The following is an 18561-nucleotide window of genomic DNA, read 5'->3' on the forward strand; positions in this document are numbered from 1 at the left end:
TTCAAAGCTTGAAATATCACAAGATTCCTCAGTGGTAGGAAATATGTTTTTTTGGTAGCCGTACAAAGAATCGCCAGACATCCTGTGTTGTTTAGGATGTCCTGTTTTTGGTGTTAAGAAGGGAGAAAGGTTGGGACTGTAGTCTCTTGCAGTATCAAAATGATTCATAATGGCTCCATAATTCACATACCCAATTTAACTGAAGTTCTCAAATTTAAACTGATCCAACAGCAATGAGTCAAATAAGTGTCTTCAAAAAAATAACCTCAATCTTAAAAGGAGAGAGTGGCTTCAATTATTATGGTAAAGTAGGGGGAAATAGGAATCATGATCGCCTTGAACATCTGTTTTTCATGCTGCCATGTCATATCTGAAGAGGAAAATTGCTTTTACTCATGTGATGAGTCGTATGAGCAGCAGATACTGATATAGTCCATGTATCTGAGCTGAGAATCTTGCTCCTTCCAGCTACCATCAGCCCCCACTCAGGCCCTCAGAGGGACAGGAAGCAGTAGCTTTTCCATTGTGCTTAGCTCCATCTCCCTACCAGCTCAATTACGGTACTACCTGATCTACTTTGTAACTAATAACTAGTGCGCAAGTTTGCTTCCCCCCCTTCCTTCCCACCCCCTTTCCCCTTTGTGTTATGTATTTCTTTAGCTTATAAACCTAACAGTAGGGTTCTTTCTTTCTACACTATTCAGCTAAAGTGTAGTAAAACAGCAGCAGCAGCAAAAACAATAACAACAAAGGAGGAAATACTCAATTTCCCTTGTAAAGGGACCCCTGACCATTAGGTCCAGTCGTGACCGACTCTGGGGTTGCGGCGCTCATCTTGCTTTATTGGCTGAGGGAGCCGGCGTACAGCTTTCAGGTCATGTGGCCAGCATGACTAAGCCGCTTCTGGTGAACCAGAGCAGTGCACGGAAACGCCGTTTACCTACTTGCACTTCGTGCTTTCGAACTGCTAGGTAGGCAGGAGCAGGGACCAAACAACGGGAGCTCACCCCATCTCGGGGATTCAAACCACCGACCTTCTGATCGGCAAGTCCTAGGCTCTGTGGTTTAACCCACAGCACCACCCACGTCCCTAATTTCCCTTGTTGTTGTTGTTTAGTCGTTTAGTCGTGTCCGACTCTTCGTGACCCCAGGGACCAGAGCACGCCAGGCACTTCTGTCTTCCACTGCCTCCCACAGTTTGGTCAAACTCATGCTGGTAGCTTCGAGAACACTGTCCAACCATCTCGTCCTCTGTCGTCCCCTTCTACTTGTAATTTCCCTTGTTACCCACATTAAATAACAGCATGAATGATTCCTGAGATTGTGGACTAGGGAAGAGAACAAGATAGTGCTATCTTCTGGACTGGTTGTAAGTTGGAGGGCAGACAGGCAAGAGCTGGGCTGAGGGTGGACTCAGGTTAGGGGGGCAGTGCCCCATTTACCCTTGTGCACCAGCCTCCACTATGGCAAATCTTTGAAAATATATCCTACAATTTTAGCAAGGGAGGACTTCAGTCTTTCAAATTTCCGCAGTGCCCGGTGTGAGCCCAAAATTTATTCTCTGCTTCTTGCCTTCCATTCTGCTCAATAGTTGCTATGCTCTGTGGTGCCCCCTAGATTCTGGTTGTGCTGCCCTAAATCCACTTATTTTAGAATAGAATTTTAAAAAGCCTCTCTTCTTGTCCTTATTCACCAAATATGTCATGCAGATGGTAAGCTCTAGTTTATTCCTAGAGATCTCAGTGTGATCACACTTACGTACATTGGACACAAGTTGTTTAATATTTTACAGCTACAAGGTTTCATAAATGTTTTATTTTTCATTTACAAGAGCACATGATATAAGGGAACAAAGCAAGCGAATGAGGTATTTATTACCTCCTCAGTTCAAAGGCTGATGTTATACACTATATAGATTTAGTGCCATAATATTTCTTTCTCAGTGAATTGAGTTCACTGACATCCATTTTTAAGCAAAATAGCCCTAACGCAAACAACGCTAGCAAAGCAGTAAGAAGGTACTTAACAGTCAGACATACATTAATTAGCCAGAAAAGAAAACCATGAAGATTTTTGTCATTTTGGCAATGGTAATGGTTTCTACCTTGCAGACTTTATGCAGAAAGAGAAAAATCAATTTCTTGCTCTGGTATCCATGATAACATTTTCAAAGGCTTTTTTCCTTGTCACAGTACAATGTGAAATCCTAGCCCAATTTCATCTGACTTCCAAATCTGGGCATTAATAAGCATATTCCTGGGGATAACTAGAGCGCAGTTTAATTGGAGCCACAACTCAGCTACAGAAACTGGTGTTTCTTTGTTGTTTTTTAATTTCAGGGCTTTTTCTTGGATTGTGCTGTTTAATCATCTGAGCATGTGCCAAGTGCTTTTTCTTTTTTGAATAACCATAGCAAACTCCAACATATCTGGGAGCAGAGTCATTGGGGCAAATAGCCCTGAGCACCAGAAGTAATAATAATAATAATAATAATAATAATAATAATAATAATAATAGTCAATTTTATACTTTTTATATAAGCCACTTAAGAGAGACCCCCCCCAATAAAGCAGTATATAAAACTTGTTAAACGTAAAACCTTATTTTTGCTTCTTCCCTTCCCATAAATTTATACTGATGGAGACATACAGAAAGTTAATTCTTTGTCATTTCAATTCTAGGAGAGCGAAACCTGGTTGCCTCCTCTGTTTAGATTACAGATTGCTCAGATAAATTGCAGAAGGGTGTGCCGTGTGCTAGGCTAGCGTTTTTACATATAGGGAGAATGCAACATTGCCCAGAAACTCAGGAATGTGATTGGTAGATTGAGGAACTAGTATGAAATTGACAAGAAGGTATATGTCAAAGAAGATCTAGAGTCTTTGTTGTTGTTTAGTCGTGTCCGACTCTTCGTGACCCCATGGACCAGAGCACTCCTGTCTTCCACTGCCTCCCGCAGTTTGGTCAGACTCGTGTTTGTAGCTTCGAGAACACTGTCCAACCATCTCATCCTCTGTCGTCCCCTTCTCCTTGTGCCCTCCATCTTTCCCAACATCAGGGTCTTTTCCAGGGAGTCTTCTCTTCTCATGAGGTGGCCAAAGTATTGGAGCCTCAGCTTCAGGATCGGTCCTTCCAGTGAGCACTCAGGGCTGATTTCCTTCAGAATGGATACGTTTGATCTTCACTAGACCTAGAGTCTAGTGATGTCTAAATCTTAAAATGAACAAATGTGTCCACTCAACCTCAATGGTGATGATATCATCACCCATCATTCTGCTTTCCAAGAAACAAATCCTCCCAAGGTAGCTAACAAGTTAAAATACTTATTTTTGAAAACACAACAAAAATAACCAATGCATTAAAAAAAACCCCACCAGGATCCTTCTCAAAGAGCAGCTCAGGCTAATTGCTTCCCCTATTTCCTTTTTTAAATCTGCCAAGATGGATTTCAACCCATGAGAGACCCATTAGCCAACAAATGTAGCCTATGATTTAGAAAATAACCTGCAAGTCCTCTGCATGTGGTTTTCAAAGAGCTTCTTAACCTCACAATTTTAAAAAAATAAGCAGAAGCAGGCTTCCCAATGCAAGAAACAAACAACATTTGGTTGTATGGAGAGTAACTAAGCCCTGCCTAACACACACAAACCTACCAGACACATTTCCTCCTTAACAATTGTCCACAGCCTTGATAACACAAGTAATGAGGGATACATGACATCACACCTGTTGGTCATAGCATGTGATACATCTAATGACAATATGCCATGCCTCCAGTAATAACCCCAGTGAATGTGCACAGGGAAATGAGCCTGCACAGCAAGAGCTTGGAACCTGTTGATGAACATTTATTCTGACATGGTTACTCCTCCTCCAAGTTCTTAGCCCCTAATAAAAGGCAAGGGGAACTGCCTACATGTAGGAACCTTGTTTGGGATTAGCAGCTCGCCACAGGAATATGAGGATTTACTCTGTGCTGCTGAAAAATCTCTTGTTTTGGAGGCTTGCCTTGGCACAAGAAAACCCCTCTATTTCTGGGTCAAATCACTGCTTAAAAGCACCTTGTTGCCACACTGAAGCAGCAGCCACAGGGAGCAATTCAAAACAATGGCCAGTCATCTTGCAGGTAGCAAGCACATTCCCACGCGAAGGCAAAGGTCCTGACGGTCTGTCTAATCTGAAAATTGCCTTACAGACAAAGCCACCAGGCAGGACTCTAAATTTTTTAAATAACTCAATGGCACAGCACATGCTCAGTTCTAGGCATCTCCAGGTGGGACTGCATAAGAGCTGTGTCTAAAACCATAGCGAGCAGCTGCTGGTCAGTGCTGAGATAATGGTTGTCCGACTCAGTATACAGTGGTACCTTGAGTTACATACGCTTCAGGTTACAGACTCCACTAACCCAGAAATAGTACCTCGGGTTAAGAACTTTGCTTCAGGATGAGAACAGAAATCGTGCTCCAGTGGCGCGGCGGCAGCAGCAGGAGGCCCCATTAGCTAAAGTGGTGCTTCAGGTTAAGAACAGTTTCAGGTTAAGTACGGACCGCCGGAACGAATTAAGTACTTAACCTGAGGTACCACTGTAATTGGCTTCCTGTGGTTCTTTGGGAGACATCAATAAACATCCAGGTTTTTCTTTGTCGTTATTGATGTGAGGGTGGGTGAGTTCAACAGAGAGAAGAGCATCGATCCAATCACTACACATATTTTTTGACAAACAACAAACTAGTGATGTTATAGAAGATTGCACCTACAAGTTAACCTTCCAAGGGGGGGGGGTTGGAAATGGCTCTGGAAAGTGCCGTGCCTACAGATAAAGCTTTCTAATGAAGTGGTTGTTTTATAACTTTATTTTTCCCTTGCACAAAGTAAAGTGATAAGATGTAGATATGAATTTCTGTTTCTGTTTCCCTTGGCTAGCAAATATGTAAAATGTATTAAAGTAGCTGAGAAAACTTTGGGGAAGGACAAGCCTATAAAAAAGTAGTAAGTGCTGCCATTAAAAAAATGTGGTGGTAGCTGAACTTGTTCATATTTCCAGGGTTCTAATATGCACATTTCTCATTAATGTGTGTTTTGAGTCCACAAAATATTAGCAGACCTCCCCCGCAAAAAAGCATATGTTGCTGTCAAACATTTAGTGGCTCTTCTGAATAGAAGAAAACGTGTGCAGGTTGGCCGATGTAGCCACAATGGCTTCCTGCTTGAGTCAAGAATAACCTGTTTTGCTAATTTCTTTATTTTATTTTACAAACTTTATATACTGCTTGATCGTAAAAACAAACCTCAAAGCAGTTTACAAAAAGAAAATAATAATGAAGTTATCAGTAAAACACAACTATTTAAAACATTAAAAAGAAATTAAATTAAAACCAGATTAAAACACATGTCAACATGCTACAGGTCTGGATTGGCTTGCCTAAACAAAAGTAGTTTTAGCAGGCACCCAAAAAGGCATACAGTGCCAGCCTGACATCAGTCAGAGTGGCTGGGGAAACCCAGCTGGGTAGGGTATAAACAATAAATTAGTAGTAGTAGTAGTAATAGTTGCCAACCTAGCAGTTCGAAAGCACCCCCGGGTGCAAGTAGATAAATAGGGACCGCTTTGTAGCGGGAAGGTAAACGGTGTTCCGTGTGCTGCGCTGGCTCGTCAGATGCAGCTTGTCACGCTGGCCACGTGACCCGGAAGTGTCTTTGGACAGCGCTGGCTCCCGGCCTATAGAGTGAGATGAGCGCACAACCCTAGAGTCTATCAAGACTGGCCCGTATGGGCAGGGGTACCTTTACCTTTACTAGTAGTCATAGTAGTAGCTGCCTAATGTCTGTCATCTGATAGAATACCGTCAGGTTATTGCCATTAATCAGGAGCACAGCTGTATGTGCTCAGAGGTGGCCCCAATGTTGCTGAAATGCCTTTACAATGCTATCCTATACATAACTCAGAAGTAAGCTGTACTGAGTTCAGTGCAACTTACTCCCAGACAGGTGAGAATAGGATTGCTGCTTTAGGAAAATGTGATAGAATAGTGTCCCCAGTTCCTTTTCTGTTCCTTCCATCCTTCCATCCATCCATCCATTCATCCATTCATCCACCCGCCTACCCACCCATCTGTTTTTTTCAAATGAAATCTGGCAGACAGTTCTATACCACGTCAGTGGGACACGGGTGGCGCTGTGGGTTAAACCAGAGAGCCTAGGGCTTGCCGATCAGAAGGTCGGCAGTTTGAATCCCCGCAACGGAGTGAGTTCCCGTTGCTTGGTCCCTGCTCCTGCCAACCTAGCAGTTCGAAAGCACGTCAAAGTGCAAGTAGACAAATAGGTACCGCTCTGGCGGGATGGTAAATGGCGTTTCCGTGCGCTGCTCTGGTTTGCCAGAAGCAGCTTAGTCATGCCGGCCACATGACCCGGCCAATAAAGCGAGATGAGCGCCGCAACCCCAGAGTCATCCACAACTGGACCTAACGCTCAGGGGTCCCTTTACCTTTATCTATACCACGTCAATAAGCAAAGCTGCTTGCCCTGTGGCATGTAGCACACCTAAAGGAGTATATAAATAAAACAAAATGGCATGTGTGTCTGAAGTAGCTCTTTGGATTGTAGCATCCGTGTTGACTTCCAGCAACATGGAAGCCACAACCCAAAGAGCTGTTTTAGGGACTAGAGCTGTCTAGTCCTAAAGAAAAGGCTAACTTTTTTTTTGTTTGCTATCCTTTTCTTGGCATGTTTTAATTGTTCAAGTATTATCTTGCCGCATAAACACCTGGCAGGTTTAGACGATTTCTATGGCTCATATAATTGCAGATATAAATTAGATTGGGTCATAAAAAAGTTCTGTGTAATCAAAAGTTGCATAATATATATTTGTTAATTTTTACCTAGTTGTGAGGATGTGGGTGTTGGGTGTCTTTCCACATCCAGCAAATATGAAGCTACCTTATAAGGCATTGAACCGGGTTGGACAAATTCATGGAGGATAGATTTATTAATGTCTATCAATCATGGTAGGTCAATGTAACCTACATGTTACATTGGGGTAGTATACCTCAGCAAATCAGAGTGCAAAGAACAGGGCACAGTCATTGCCTTCATGTGCCCTTCAGGGGCACTTCCTTCTTACAGGTGCCCAGGACTCAGCTAAAGACAGTATGCTGAACTAGAAAGGTTTTCGTCTGATCTATCAAGATAATTGTTATGTACATTCACAAGTGTTCAAATGCATTCTGGAACACTTAACAAGGCAATCCTATGTGTGTTTCAGGGGACGCAGGTGGCGCTGTGGGTTAAAGCCTCAGCGCCTAGGACTTGCCGATCGAAAGGTCGGCGGTTCGAATCCCTGCGGCGGGGTGCGCTCCCGCTGCTCGGTCCCAGCGCCTGCCAACCTAGCAGTTCGAAAGCACCTCCGGGTGCAAGTAGATAAATAGGGACCGCTTACCAGCGGGAAGGTAAACGGCGTTTCCGTGTGCAGCTCTGGCTCGCCAGAGCAGCGATGTCACGCTGGCCACGTGACCCGGAAGTGTCTCCGGACAGTGCTGGCCCCTGGCCTCTTAAGTGAGATGGGCGCACAACCCCAGAGTCTGTCAAGACTGGCCCGTACGGGCAGGGGTACCTTTACCTTTACCTATGTGTGTTTACATAGAAATAAGCCTCACTATGTTCAATGGGTCTTATTCCATAGCAAGTGGGTTTAAAAAGGAAGGCTTACTTATATTTGACTAAGACTAATGGACTCATTGAACTCTGTTGGTCTGGCTTCTGAGTAGACATGTTTAGGACGGTATGGCCAGAATATATGGTGCTATTCTACTATCTTCTCCCATCAACTCAAGGATTATCACTAGTGCAACAGGATTTCCTCCCTACGCTACACACACCCACACCCTGCACCTTCCCGACATATGCTCCAGAGTGTTGAGGGAACCCTAGAATAGATGGGAGGGGGGATCTTGTAAAAATTCTTGTACTGACAGAACTACTTACTTAGTTAAAATAAAAATGGGTTCTATCTGTCACATAGGTGTAGCCAGGATTTTTGTTGTGGCAAGCCTTTTGTTAGGGGGTAGGACTCTTGTTATGGGGTGCAGAACCTCAGTTAGCTGCTTCTTCTTCTTCTTCTTCTTCTTCTTCTTCTTCTTCTTCTTCTTCTCCTTCTCCTTCTCCTTCTCCTTCTCCTTCTCCTTCTCCTTCTCCTTCATCATTTATTTATTCCCCGCCCATCTGGCTGGGTTTCCCCAGCCACTCTGGGTGGCTTCCAACAAACAATTAAAAATACATTAAAACATCAGTCATTAAAAACTTCCTTTTATTGATTTTTAGTTAGGGGGGGCAGCTGCCCCTCCCTGCCCCCCAGCTACACCCATGATCTGTCATCTTTGTATAAAGAATAGCATAATAATATAACAATAAATATAATTAGTCTGACATGAGGTCTGTAGAAGAACAAATGCATTCATCCCTTAAAACACAGTAATGGCATTTCTGGGTTGTTTCTCTGAAAAGTATCGCTATAGAATTGCCAGGGTGGTGGTGGTAGGTCCGAATGTCATCCTGGGGTCTCCTCCAAACTTGTGGTTCAAATCTATAAAGTAAGGGGCTGTAACAAAGGAGGCTGCTAAAGCGATCAAACCAGTCCCTTTGTTAAGTCAATAGCTCTATTAAGTATCCGTTTGTATGACTGAGGAGCACAGGTGACTGACTGCCACAGAAACTACTAGCTAAAGTTTTTTCCAGTAGGTGAAGAAAAGGAGACAGCCCCCCCCAGTTGGAGGTGGTGTTATAGGTGAGAAGGGATGGATGGATTTCTCCATTTAGGTTCTTTCTCTTTCTCATTTTTCCAATCTTAAATTCCATTCTACAAATTTTGGCAGCAATTTATTATTATTTTCTAAAGCCTCTGGAAAATTCATTTGTATTTTAGTGCAAATTTCTCCCAACAGATCCATTTTTGTATGCCGTTTTGACTAATGCACAGATTTCTGTAAGCAATTTCCCTGAATATAATTCATTTTTGTATGCTGTGCTCTGTTATCCATCCATCCCACCTTCATCGCCAGTGTTAAGTTGTGGGTGAACATATCAGACGACACAGCGGTTCTTCAAACAGCTCTTGTTTATTCACAGGCCAGAACAGAACTGAACTGAAGGGTTCAGCCAGCCTGCTTATATAGAGCTCCACTAGAACGCAACAGTAACCATTTTCTGTAACTATCCAATCACTGAACGTCACTTTCGATCCCTTATTTGCATATGTGGACCTGAACTATCTACAGTATCCCCCTGCTGGCCCAGGGTGAGAACTTCAGTACATAACAGTTGACAGCAATGGTCCTTTACCTTTTTTAAAAAATAGCATACAGTGGTACCTTGGGATGTGAACGGGATCCATTCTGGAGCCCCATTCGTATCCTGAATAGAACGTAAGACGCGACGGCATGTCTGTGTGTGCATGGGTCACGTTTTGCCACTTCCGCACATGTGCGTGACGTCATTTTGAACGTCTGCACATGCGCGAGCAGCGAAACCCGAAAGTAACACACTCTGTTATTTCTGGGTTGCTGCAGAGCGCAACCCAAAAGCGCTCAACCTGAAGCACATTCAACCTGAGGTATGACTGTATACCATTAGACATGTTTACAGACAATATGAAGAAACACTTTGGAAGACTTACATCACAATTCTGTGGACATATTATTTACTCTAAAGTAAGTCCTACCCAAAGATCAATGTCCTAAACCTGTGGTGGCCAAACCCGACCCTCCAGATGTTTTGAGACTACGACTCCCATTATCCGACAACGAGCGCCACGTCAAAAAGTTCGGCTTTCTCATCGCCGACATTGGAGACAGAGCAGAGCAGGAGATGCCATGAGTGGCGGCGGGGTGTGTGTGTGTGCATTGGGCACTCTTGCTGTGGGCAGGGGCACTCTTGCCCCTTTTGGGAGAGGGTGGGTCTGGTCCCCCACAAGGCCTGAGGGACAGTGGACCTGCCCCCTGCTGAAAAAGTTTGCTGACCCCTGTGAGACAAACTTACTGTGGCAGATTTTGCCCAGCTGGTGTTCTCCAGATGCTTTGGATTCCAACTCCCTTCAGGTCCAGCTAGTGCTAGGAAATATAGTTCTAAGTAAACATGCTAGGGCTTGCTGATCAGAAGGTCAGTGGTTTGAATCTCCGCAACGGGGTGAGCTCCTGTTGCTCGGTCCCTGCTCCTGCCAACCTAGCAGTTTGAAAGCACGTCAAAAGTGCAAGTAGATAAATAGATACCACTTCAGCGGGAAGGTAAACAGCGTTTCTGTGCGCTGCTTTGGTTCGCTAGAAGCAACTTAGTCATGCTGGCCACATGACCCAGAAGCTGTCTGCGGACAAACGCCAGCTCCCTCGGCCTATAGAGTGAGATGAGTGCCGCAACCCCATGGTCGTCCCGACTGGACTTAACGGTCAGGGGTCCCTTTACCTTTCCCTTTAAACATGCTTAGGGATGAATTGTCAATTATATTAGTAAATATCATATATCGTATGTATATATTATTATTATTACACAATATTTTGACTACTCCCTTTCTGGAATCTTCAATCCCTTCCCTAAAACATTATTTCCATCTCTCCCATTTTGAGATTTCCTGTCTTTTTATCTCCAATAGTTTACCTATTCTTCTACCGTTTGTGCTCTGTAATACTAGAGAGTGCTTTTAAAATTACCAAAAATGAGAAAGAAGAAAATAGTAGTTGATACTGATATTTCGGGAAGCAGATTCTGACCTTATAAAGCCTCATGAAAACAGGAAGGGCTCTTTATTCAGGTGGAATTATGAGTGAGAGAGGTTCCTAAGTGACAGCTCTGACTGTGTTAAACATTAAGTCTGGAAGGAGGTGGAGTCTCCCTGGGAGTAGACAAGGTCCAAGGGGAGCAGGAACTGCCTGCAAATATCTGTTATAACAAGCATTTGCCTTGTCACTCACTGCTTTATGTAACAGAACAGTAACTTGCCATATCACCTACCTCCCATCACCGGCCGTTTCACTGAAGCTCATAGCTTCTCAACATTTCAAGAATTAAAGACAAGAAAGAAGAACCCCAACTTTTGGTAAGTCTGCATTTTTCTACTTTTTTCTGAGTTTTGTGCAGTTCTTTTTTTCTGGGTGGATGCAGGGGTATGCATACCCCTAAACATTTTGTGAATCTTTGTACTTTTGTCCATTTACTGTGTTTATTTTTCCCAATTTGAACTATAAAATGGTTATTTTCTTGAGTCAAAATTAGAGTACCCCTAAAGATTTTTTTATTTAAAAAAAAGCACTGGTTTTGTGTATCATGTGCACTTAAATGCTGTGTTTTAAAAAAGCAGAGACTGAGTGTGTGAAAGTGAGAGTGAGAGTGCCAAACTATAAAATAAAATACTGTACTTTGGTCCTTTATTCACTCTAATTCATTCCACAAAACTATTTCAATCAGGGATCCAAAATCCATATTAATGTATGCCCAAATTTAAATGAAACAACACAACAGGTTTTTTTTTTAAAAAAAAAACTACTCTGGTGAATTTCATGTTACTCCACCTGAAGGCTGTCCAATGTAGCATTTTATTTAATATAAAATAATTACTGGCCGGTTGTTCTGAATGCTATTTTTGGAGAAGCCCATTTGTTTTAAAAGCAGCATTTGCTTGCGTGTGTGCGTGCGTGCATGTTTCTTTAAGACCTAAAGTGGTTTGTTATTTAATTTCCTGAAAGATTCCATTTGCTCATCAGGCAGAAATGGCATCAGAGAGCCAAGCAAAGGCAAACATGAACGGAAAGCTTGAAGAGATGGCTGAAAGAAATAATGCTTCTCAAGATGAAAGGAAAAGGTGGGTATTTTCCTGCATTTACAGCCCATGAGTTTGTCTTACTTGCTTCATAATGCTTCCTGTTCATGGAGGAAAACATCACCTAGTTATACACAGCCTTTCAAATGCAAGTAGTCTGTTCAAGATATTTGCCGGCTCACTTTGGGATTTTAGGGAAACCAGCAACATCTAATACTGTATCTCTTTTGGTGTATCTAGACATTAATTTATGATCTGCAGACATGGTAGAATAATATATTGTCATCTTGGTAGTTTTACTGTCTGTCTGTTATTACATAGTTTGTTTGTAAAAATTAAGGCTAGGGTAGAAATTAAATCCTGTTCATATTTAAAGGCAAACTTAACAAACTGCATTTTCCAAAACAGTATGTGAAGCATCTTTTGAAATTCACACTTCTCTGAATTTCACTATCTAATTTTCCACCCTCCTAATCTAATCCATAGAAGAATCTTTTAAAGGCATAGATAGGTGAAAATAACATACACTAATGTATTATATTAGGAAAAACTCCCAACATAAAATGTGTGCATTAGGAGAAATACATCCTAAGATGCTGACAAATTTTCATTTTTTTAAAAAGGCAAAAATCATAAATTGCTATGGAAATGTGGACAACTGGATTTAAGACTGGATAAATGAGAACCAGAGAACCAGAACTGACTAATTTGTCCATCCTGAGTAAAATGTATAAGGGTTTTTTTTAAACAACAACAATAAACATTATTCAAAAATACAACAACCTAGAAACAGTGCTGACATTATATATTTAATCATTGGTATGCTCTTTTTTGACTACTTTTTGACAAGGCCATGGGGCATTACAAATATATTTACGATTCTGGATCTTTGCATAACTATCTTGATTAATTCAGAAAGCTTGAAACCACATTTGGCACTTGGCCAGCCATGTATGAATTTGCTCAGATTTTACTAATCCCCCCTCCTTATTGGTGCTTATAGGCAGAAGTTCAGCAGTTGTACCTTATCCCATCATTGCCGCTAACTGCTAGGAGAAAGCTTCACCTGCTGTATTACTGTCTAGTGATACTGTCTAGCTCTTAGAAACACAAGCCTGCCGGGAGAAAGGACATCACACGTCAATTATGTTGCTCTATTGTGTTCTAACAGTAAAAAAAATAATGTGGGTGTTTGTTGCAATGCAAAACGGCTCACGTTAACCTTTTAGGAAGCTTCATGTCTAGTTTTGTGTGGGAGGTGAAATCAAGGACAAATTGCCAAGCCTGCAGGCGAGTAAAGATTGTGCTGTGAAGATCCCCATCTCACTTTCTTGTGGGTCCCAAATGCCTTAAGAGCCCCAGTGCCCTCTAATGTTTTGGGCTCTTCTCATTTCCAGACAGCTTCTTAGGGTGGCTTCGTTATGCTTTTGCTACTTAGCCCATTGCTGAGGTAGTATGCCCCAGACTTGGGGCCCCTCCTTCCTCTCTTCCCTGTTTCCTCCTCTCTGGTGGTATTTGCCATTTCCTTTTTTCCAGCTGTAACCTCTGAATTTACCACAGGTGATGCTGTTTCCCCTTATTCCTATCACAGTCAGCATCTTGCTCTCAGCTGCTGTTAATTTCCCTCCTTTCCCCACCCTGTTTACTTCCAGGGCCTCTGCTTATTCCTCCTCAGTTCCACTCACTCACATATTCCCCTTCATTTCCCTTTCTCCAGGCTGGAATCCACACCCAAAGCCCCTTGAGACCCACCTTATCCTTTGCAAGGCTGAGTGACCTGGTATCTTCAGCATGGTCTCCCTGCTTTGTTGATTCCAGTAGGGCTGGACCATCAACACCTCAATATGCTAGAAAGGAGGCCTCTCTGATCCCTCCTCACACACACATTTTCTTTTCTATCTCTCTATATCAAATGCAGGGGAAACTGATAAGATGTGTTTGGATCAGTTCATAAATAGTCACATACACACTATACATTTATAATTGTTGTTTAGTCGTTTAGTCGTGTCCGACTCTTCATGACCCCATGGACCAGAGCACGCCAGGCACTCCTGTCTTCCACTGCCTCCCGCAGTTTGGTCAAACTCATGCTGGTAGCTTTGAGAACACTATCCAACCATCTCGTCCTCTGTCGTCCCCTTCTCCTTGTGCCCTCCACCTTTCCCAACATCAGGGTCTTTTCCAGGGAGTCTTCTCTTCTCATGAGGTGGCCAAAGTATTGGAGCCTCAGCTTCAGGATCTGTCCTTCCAGTGAGCACTCAGGGCTGATTTCCTTCAGAATGGATAGGTTTGATCTTCACCCCTTTACCAGTCTTGGCATCCCTCAAAGAGTCATGGGAGCTTAAAGGGGTCTCTTAACAACTCTTAGTACCCTTAACAAATTACTGGGTACTTTGGGTGAAGTCATGCCTGCTAAAGCGGTATAAGACTGCTTGAAGCATATGCCATGGATGTGCTCATAATTCTAAACAACTCTGGTTCAGAATTATGACAAGCAAGTGAGGCTCACATGCTCTCCCTTCCCCTTTGTGCCTGAGGAGAAGATGTTTAAAGCTTCCTTTTGCTCTTTGGAATACATTTCGGGGTCCTGTTATGTCTGAATAGGTTACATAAGAATATAGCAATCCAGGATCAAAACTGTGGTTTCAAATCCTGGTTTAAATCATTGTGGTTTGGACAAACCATGCTGTCCTCTGCGTACAGCTATAATGGGAAACCGTGATTTGTTTGAAATAGCAAAACAGATGCTGTAAACACATACGATAATATAAATATGTAAAGTTCAGCCTAAAAGAAAAACACAGATGAGAAGTGGAGAAATGAGAGATGAGAACTAAACTGAGAGATGAGATTATCGGGGGCAGGGTGTGTGTGCTAGTGAGATATATGGCTGCTATCTAAAATTTATAAACCAGGCCTCCTCAACCTCAGCCCTCCAGATGTTGTTGGTCTACAACTCCCATGATCCCTAGCTAGCAGGAGCAGTGGTCAGGGAAGATGGGAATTGTAGTCTCAAAACATCTGAAGGGCCGAGGTTGAGGAAGCCTGGTATAAACTAACTAGGGCAAATATTTGTTGAATGCCTTGTAGAATGCTTGTAATGTATAATTTTTGACTTGCCACTGCTGTTCATTTGATATGTTATGAGCCAATTTGGGGGGAAATGTTGTGCAGAAATGACATGCAAATAAACCGATGACATGCAAATAAACCGATAACATGGTCCTCTGAGCCCTCTGAAATCTCAGAAGCTCTGGTGCAATCCCAGGATTCAGGAGCAGACCTATTCAGTTCAGATGCTTTGATGGATACCTGTTTCAATTGGGGAAAGCCTTAAATCCCTCTGAGAATACACAACCCTAGTATAATGTTGCCGGCCCTGCTGTGCTAGTTTGAAATCCTATGTCAACCGAAAATTACAGAGCTGCCAATTCTGAGGAGCAGAAAGGGATTTTAGATTTTGTATTTTAATGCCTGCTCTTACTGGTGTCTGACCATAATTTTGTGGTGATATGAGACTGACTTAAGAGATGTTACATGCACACACATTTTAAAAGGGGCTTTAGAAATAGCTGCAAAATGCATCACACAAGAACAAATGCAATTTGCTTTTATTTTATGCCTTCAAGGGTAAATTTTGTTTTTGTTTATTGTTAACGGTTAAACTTGGTCCTTCTCTGAAATCTCACAAAGCTATTTATTATTTGTTCAGCAGTAAAGAAAAGCCAAGCAAAGAGAAACCTAAGAAGGTCAGCCCATTTACAATGGTAAGCTCTGTTCCATGTGTATATTGTACTGTAATTCAATCGATGCACACTTCTACAGGCCCATTGCAGATGTAGCACTGGTGATCTTTTTATAGATAAGACATCAACTGTAGACTCTCACCTCTTTTTTCCTCAAGTGCAAATTTCACCCCTTATTCTCTTATCAGCATTAATTATGTGGTGCAGTGTAACATCTTGAATAGTGTTAACTATTGACGATATTTTTATCATCTGGACACATGGTCAACAGACCCTGAACACCTTCCACCAGAAATTCAATGATTTTCCCCCCACAATCAACCTAACAATGAATCAATCTATGCAAGAAATACATTTTTTGGACACTACTATAAAAATACAGGATGGGCACATAGACACCACCTTATACCGTAAACCAACTGACCGACAAACATATCTACATGCCTCTAGCTACCATCCCAAACATACCAAACAGTCCATTGTATATAGCCAGGCACTACGTTACAGCCGCATCTGTTCCAATTCTACAGACAGAGACTCTCACCTAAGAGATCTACAGCAAACCTTTTTAGAACTAAAATACCCAACAGATGAAGTTAGACAACAGATCAACAGAGCCAGACTGATACCCAGAGAGAACTTGCTGCAAGACAGACCCAAAAAAGAAAATAACAGAACACCTCTAGTCATCACATACAGCTCCCAAGTTAAAACAGTACAACGCATCATCAGAGATCTACAACCTCTCCTGGACAATGACAGTTCTCTTTCTCAAGCTCTGGGAGGAAGACCTTTCATTGCCTACAGACAGCCACCCAGTCTTAAACAACTCCTAACCCACAATAATACTACAACCAGACCTAACACGGACACTGGCACCAGAGCCTGCAATAAACCCAGATGCCAACTTTGCTGCCACATACACCCGGACAACACCATTACTGGCCCCAACAACATAACACATACCATCTCGGGACTATTTAATTGCTCATCGTCTAACATTGTGTATGCCATCAAATGCCAACAGTGTCCTTCAGCTCTCTATATTGGACAAACAGGCCAGACCTTACGCCAAAGAATAAACGGACATAAATCGGACATCAGGAATCACAAGACAGAGAAATCAGTAGGAGAACACTTCAATCTCCCAGGATATTCTATACAAGATCTCAAAGTAGCTGTTTTACTACAAAGGAATTTCAGAAATAGACTGGAAAGAGAAGCTGCTGAATTGCAACTTATCACCAAACTTAAAACCATGGAGAAACCTGGTCTGAACAAAGACCTTGGATTCTTATCTCATTATACATGACAAAGCCATTTTTCACCTTTTCACCCCTTGCTTTTTCCTGTAAGACCTATTGCAGTCGTTAAGAGTCGTCAACAGGCTCATCACAGCTATCTGCCAATCACCCATTCCCACCACCCTTCTGAGTAATACCCCTCCCCACCTTCTCACTATATAGAAGGGTCTGGAAACTTCTGTTTCAGTGTATCTGAAGAAGTGTGCATGCACACGAAAGCTCATACCAAGAACTGACTTAGTTGGTCTTTAAGGTGCTACTGGAAGGAATTTTTTTTGTTTTGACTATGGCAGACCAACACAGCTACCTATCTGTAACTAGTGTTAACTATGGTTAGCTTTAACCAGGATCTGCAGAGTCCGTTAAACACTAATTAGGGTAAGCCTTCATGGTTAAATTAAGGTTGTGTGCACATTGCATGCTTAAAACACAGCAAGGCTGTTCTTTTTCTCAATTAGGATTGAAGCTCATTTGGGGGGAAACACATCAAATCGCATTATTTCTATTAGAAACAACAGGAGTGATATTGGTTGTGAATAACCTTATGTGTACACCGCTTCCGAAAGCGGCTGTGGGAGCACACTATATGCAGAGTAAACAAGAATGTGTACACAGCATAGTTAGTCTTGATGATGTAATGCTATCAGAAGAAAGAAATAGTTTACATGGAGAGGCAAGGATATGGTAGTGAATGCCTGCATAATATTTGCACTAGGTTATTGTGTCAAATATTAAATGTATATTAGGTGAGTAAGGACATAAGTATGACTGATTGCTATCCATAGGGTGCTTATGTTAGGAAACATCAACCCTAAAGAACAACATTTCATTTGCATAGAAATGTGCATTTGTTCAACTCTCTATAGTACTGGAAACCTTCGTTTTTATCCCATCCCATTTCCTGATGCCAGAGACTGATTTGTTAAACTGGTGCAAATCAACAGCTCAAGATTCTTCAGCCTCCCAAAATTAAATCCCACAACTATGTTACGAGTAGAGTGCAGTTTGGCAATTGCAGTTATTAAATTTATGCGATGTTCGCTTGTCAGATCAGGCAGCACAAACACCAACAAACTACTGAGTCAACTATTTGCCAGACCTATTTCGCGAGTACAGCGGTACCTTGGTTCTCAAATGCTTTCGTTCTCAAACGCCTTGGTTCCCAAACACCGAAAACCCGAAGTGTTCCGGTTTTCGAACTTTTTTGGAAGCCAGATGTCCGGTGCGACTGTCAGTTATTGTTTCCAGGGTGCTTGCACCAATCAGTGAATGCCTTGCGCTTTGGTTTTCAAACATTTTGGAAGTCAAATGGACTTCCAGAACGGATTAAGTTTGGTGTTTTTGTTTTTGCTATTTATTTTGCATTTTTGTTTTTGAGGCTTTTTCGGTTAATTTGTTTTAGTGACTGTGTGAATGATAATTTTCATCATCTACAATACTGTCTTATTTATTTTATAGTACAGTACATTGATTATTGCTTTCATTTTATGGATCAATGGTCTTGTTAGATAGTAAAATTCATGTTAAATTGCTGTTTTAGGGGTTGTTTTTAAAAGTCTGGAACGGATTAATCCGTTTTGCATTACAGTATTTTCTATGGAAAAGCACACCTTGGTTTTGGAATGCTTTGGTTTTGGAACGGACTTCCAGAATTTGACAACCAAGGTACTACTGTATTGCGTTCAGTTCTGCACCTTGAAATCAGTGTGGA

General features: G+C 42.1%; 1 protein-coding gene across 6 annotated transcripts in view; it reads left to right on the top strand.

The window, feature by feature from the left end:
* Positions 1-10833: 10833 nt before the first annotated feature.
* Positions 10834-18561, top strand: part of ABCB1 (ATP binding cassette subfamily B member 1) — a 50538-nt gene continuing 42810 nt past the window's right edge. Inside the window, exons 1-3 of one of the 6 annotated variants that reach the window (XM_081931489.1) lie at positions 10834-11080; positions 11727-11842; positions 15513-15567. In XM_081931489.1, the coding sequence (XP_081787615.1) occupies positions 11751-11842; positions 15513-15567 (147 nt within the window). In that variant the 5' untranslated portion in view covers positions 10834-11080; positions 11727-11750. The remainder of the gene's footprint in view (positions 11081-11726; positions 11843-15512; positions 15568-18561) is intronic. The other 5 variants (XM_081931492.1, XM_081931488.1, XM_081931491.1 and 2 more) reach the window with 5 other exon arrangements.

Source organism: Podarcis melisellensis, assembly GCF_964234715.1.
Source record: "Podarcis melisellensis genome assembly, chromosome: 12".
NCBI lineage: Eukaryota > Metazoa > Chordata > Lepidosauria > Squamata > Lacertidae > Podarcis > Podarcis melisellensis.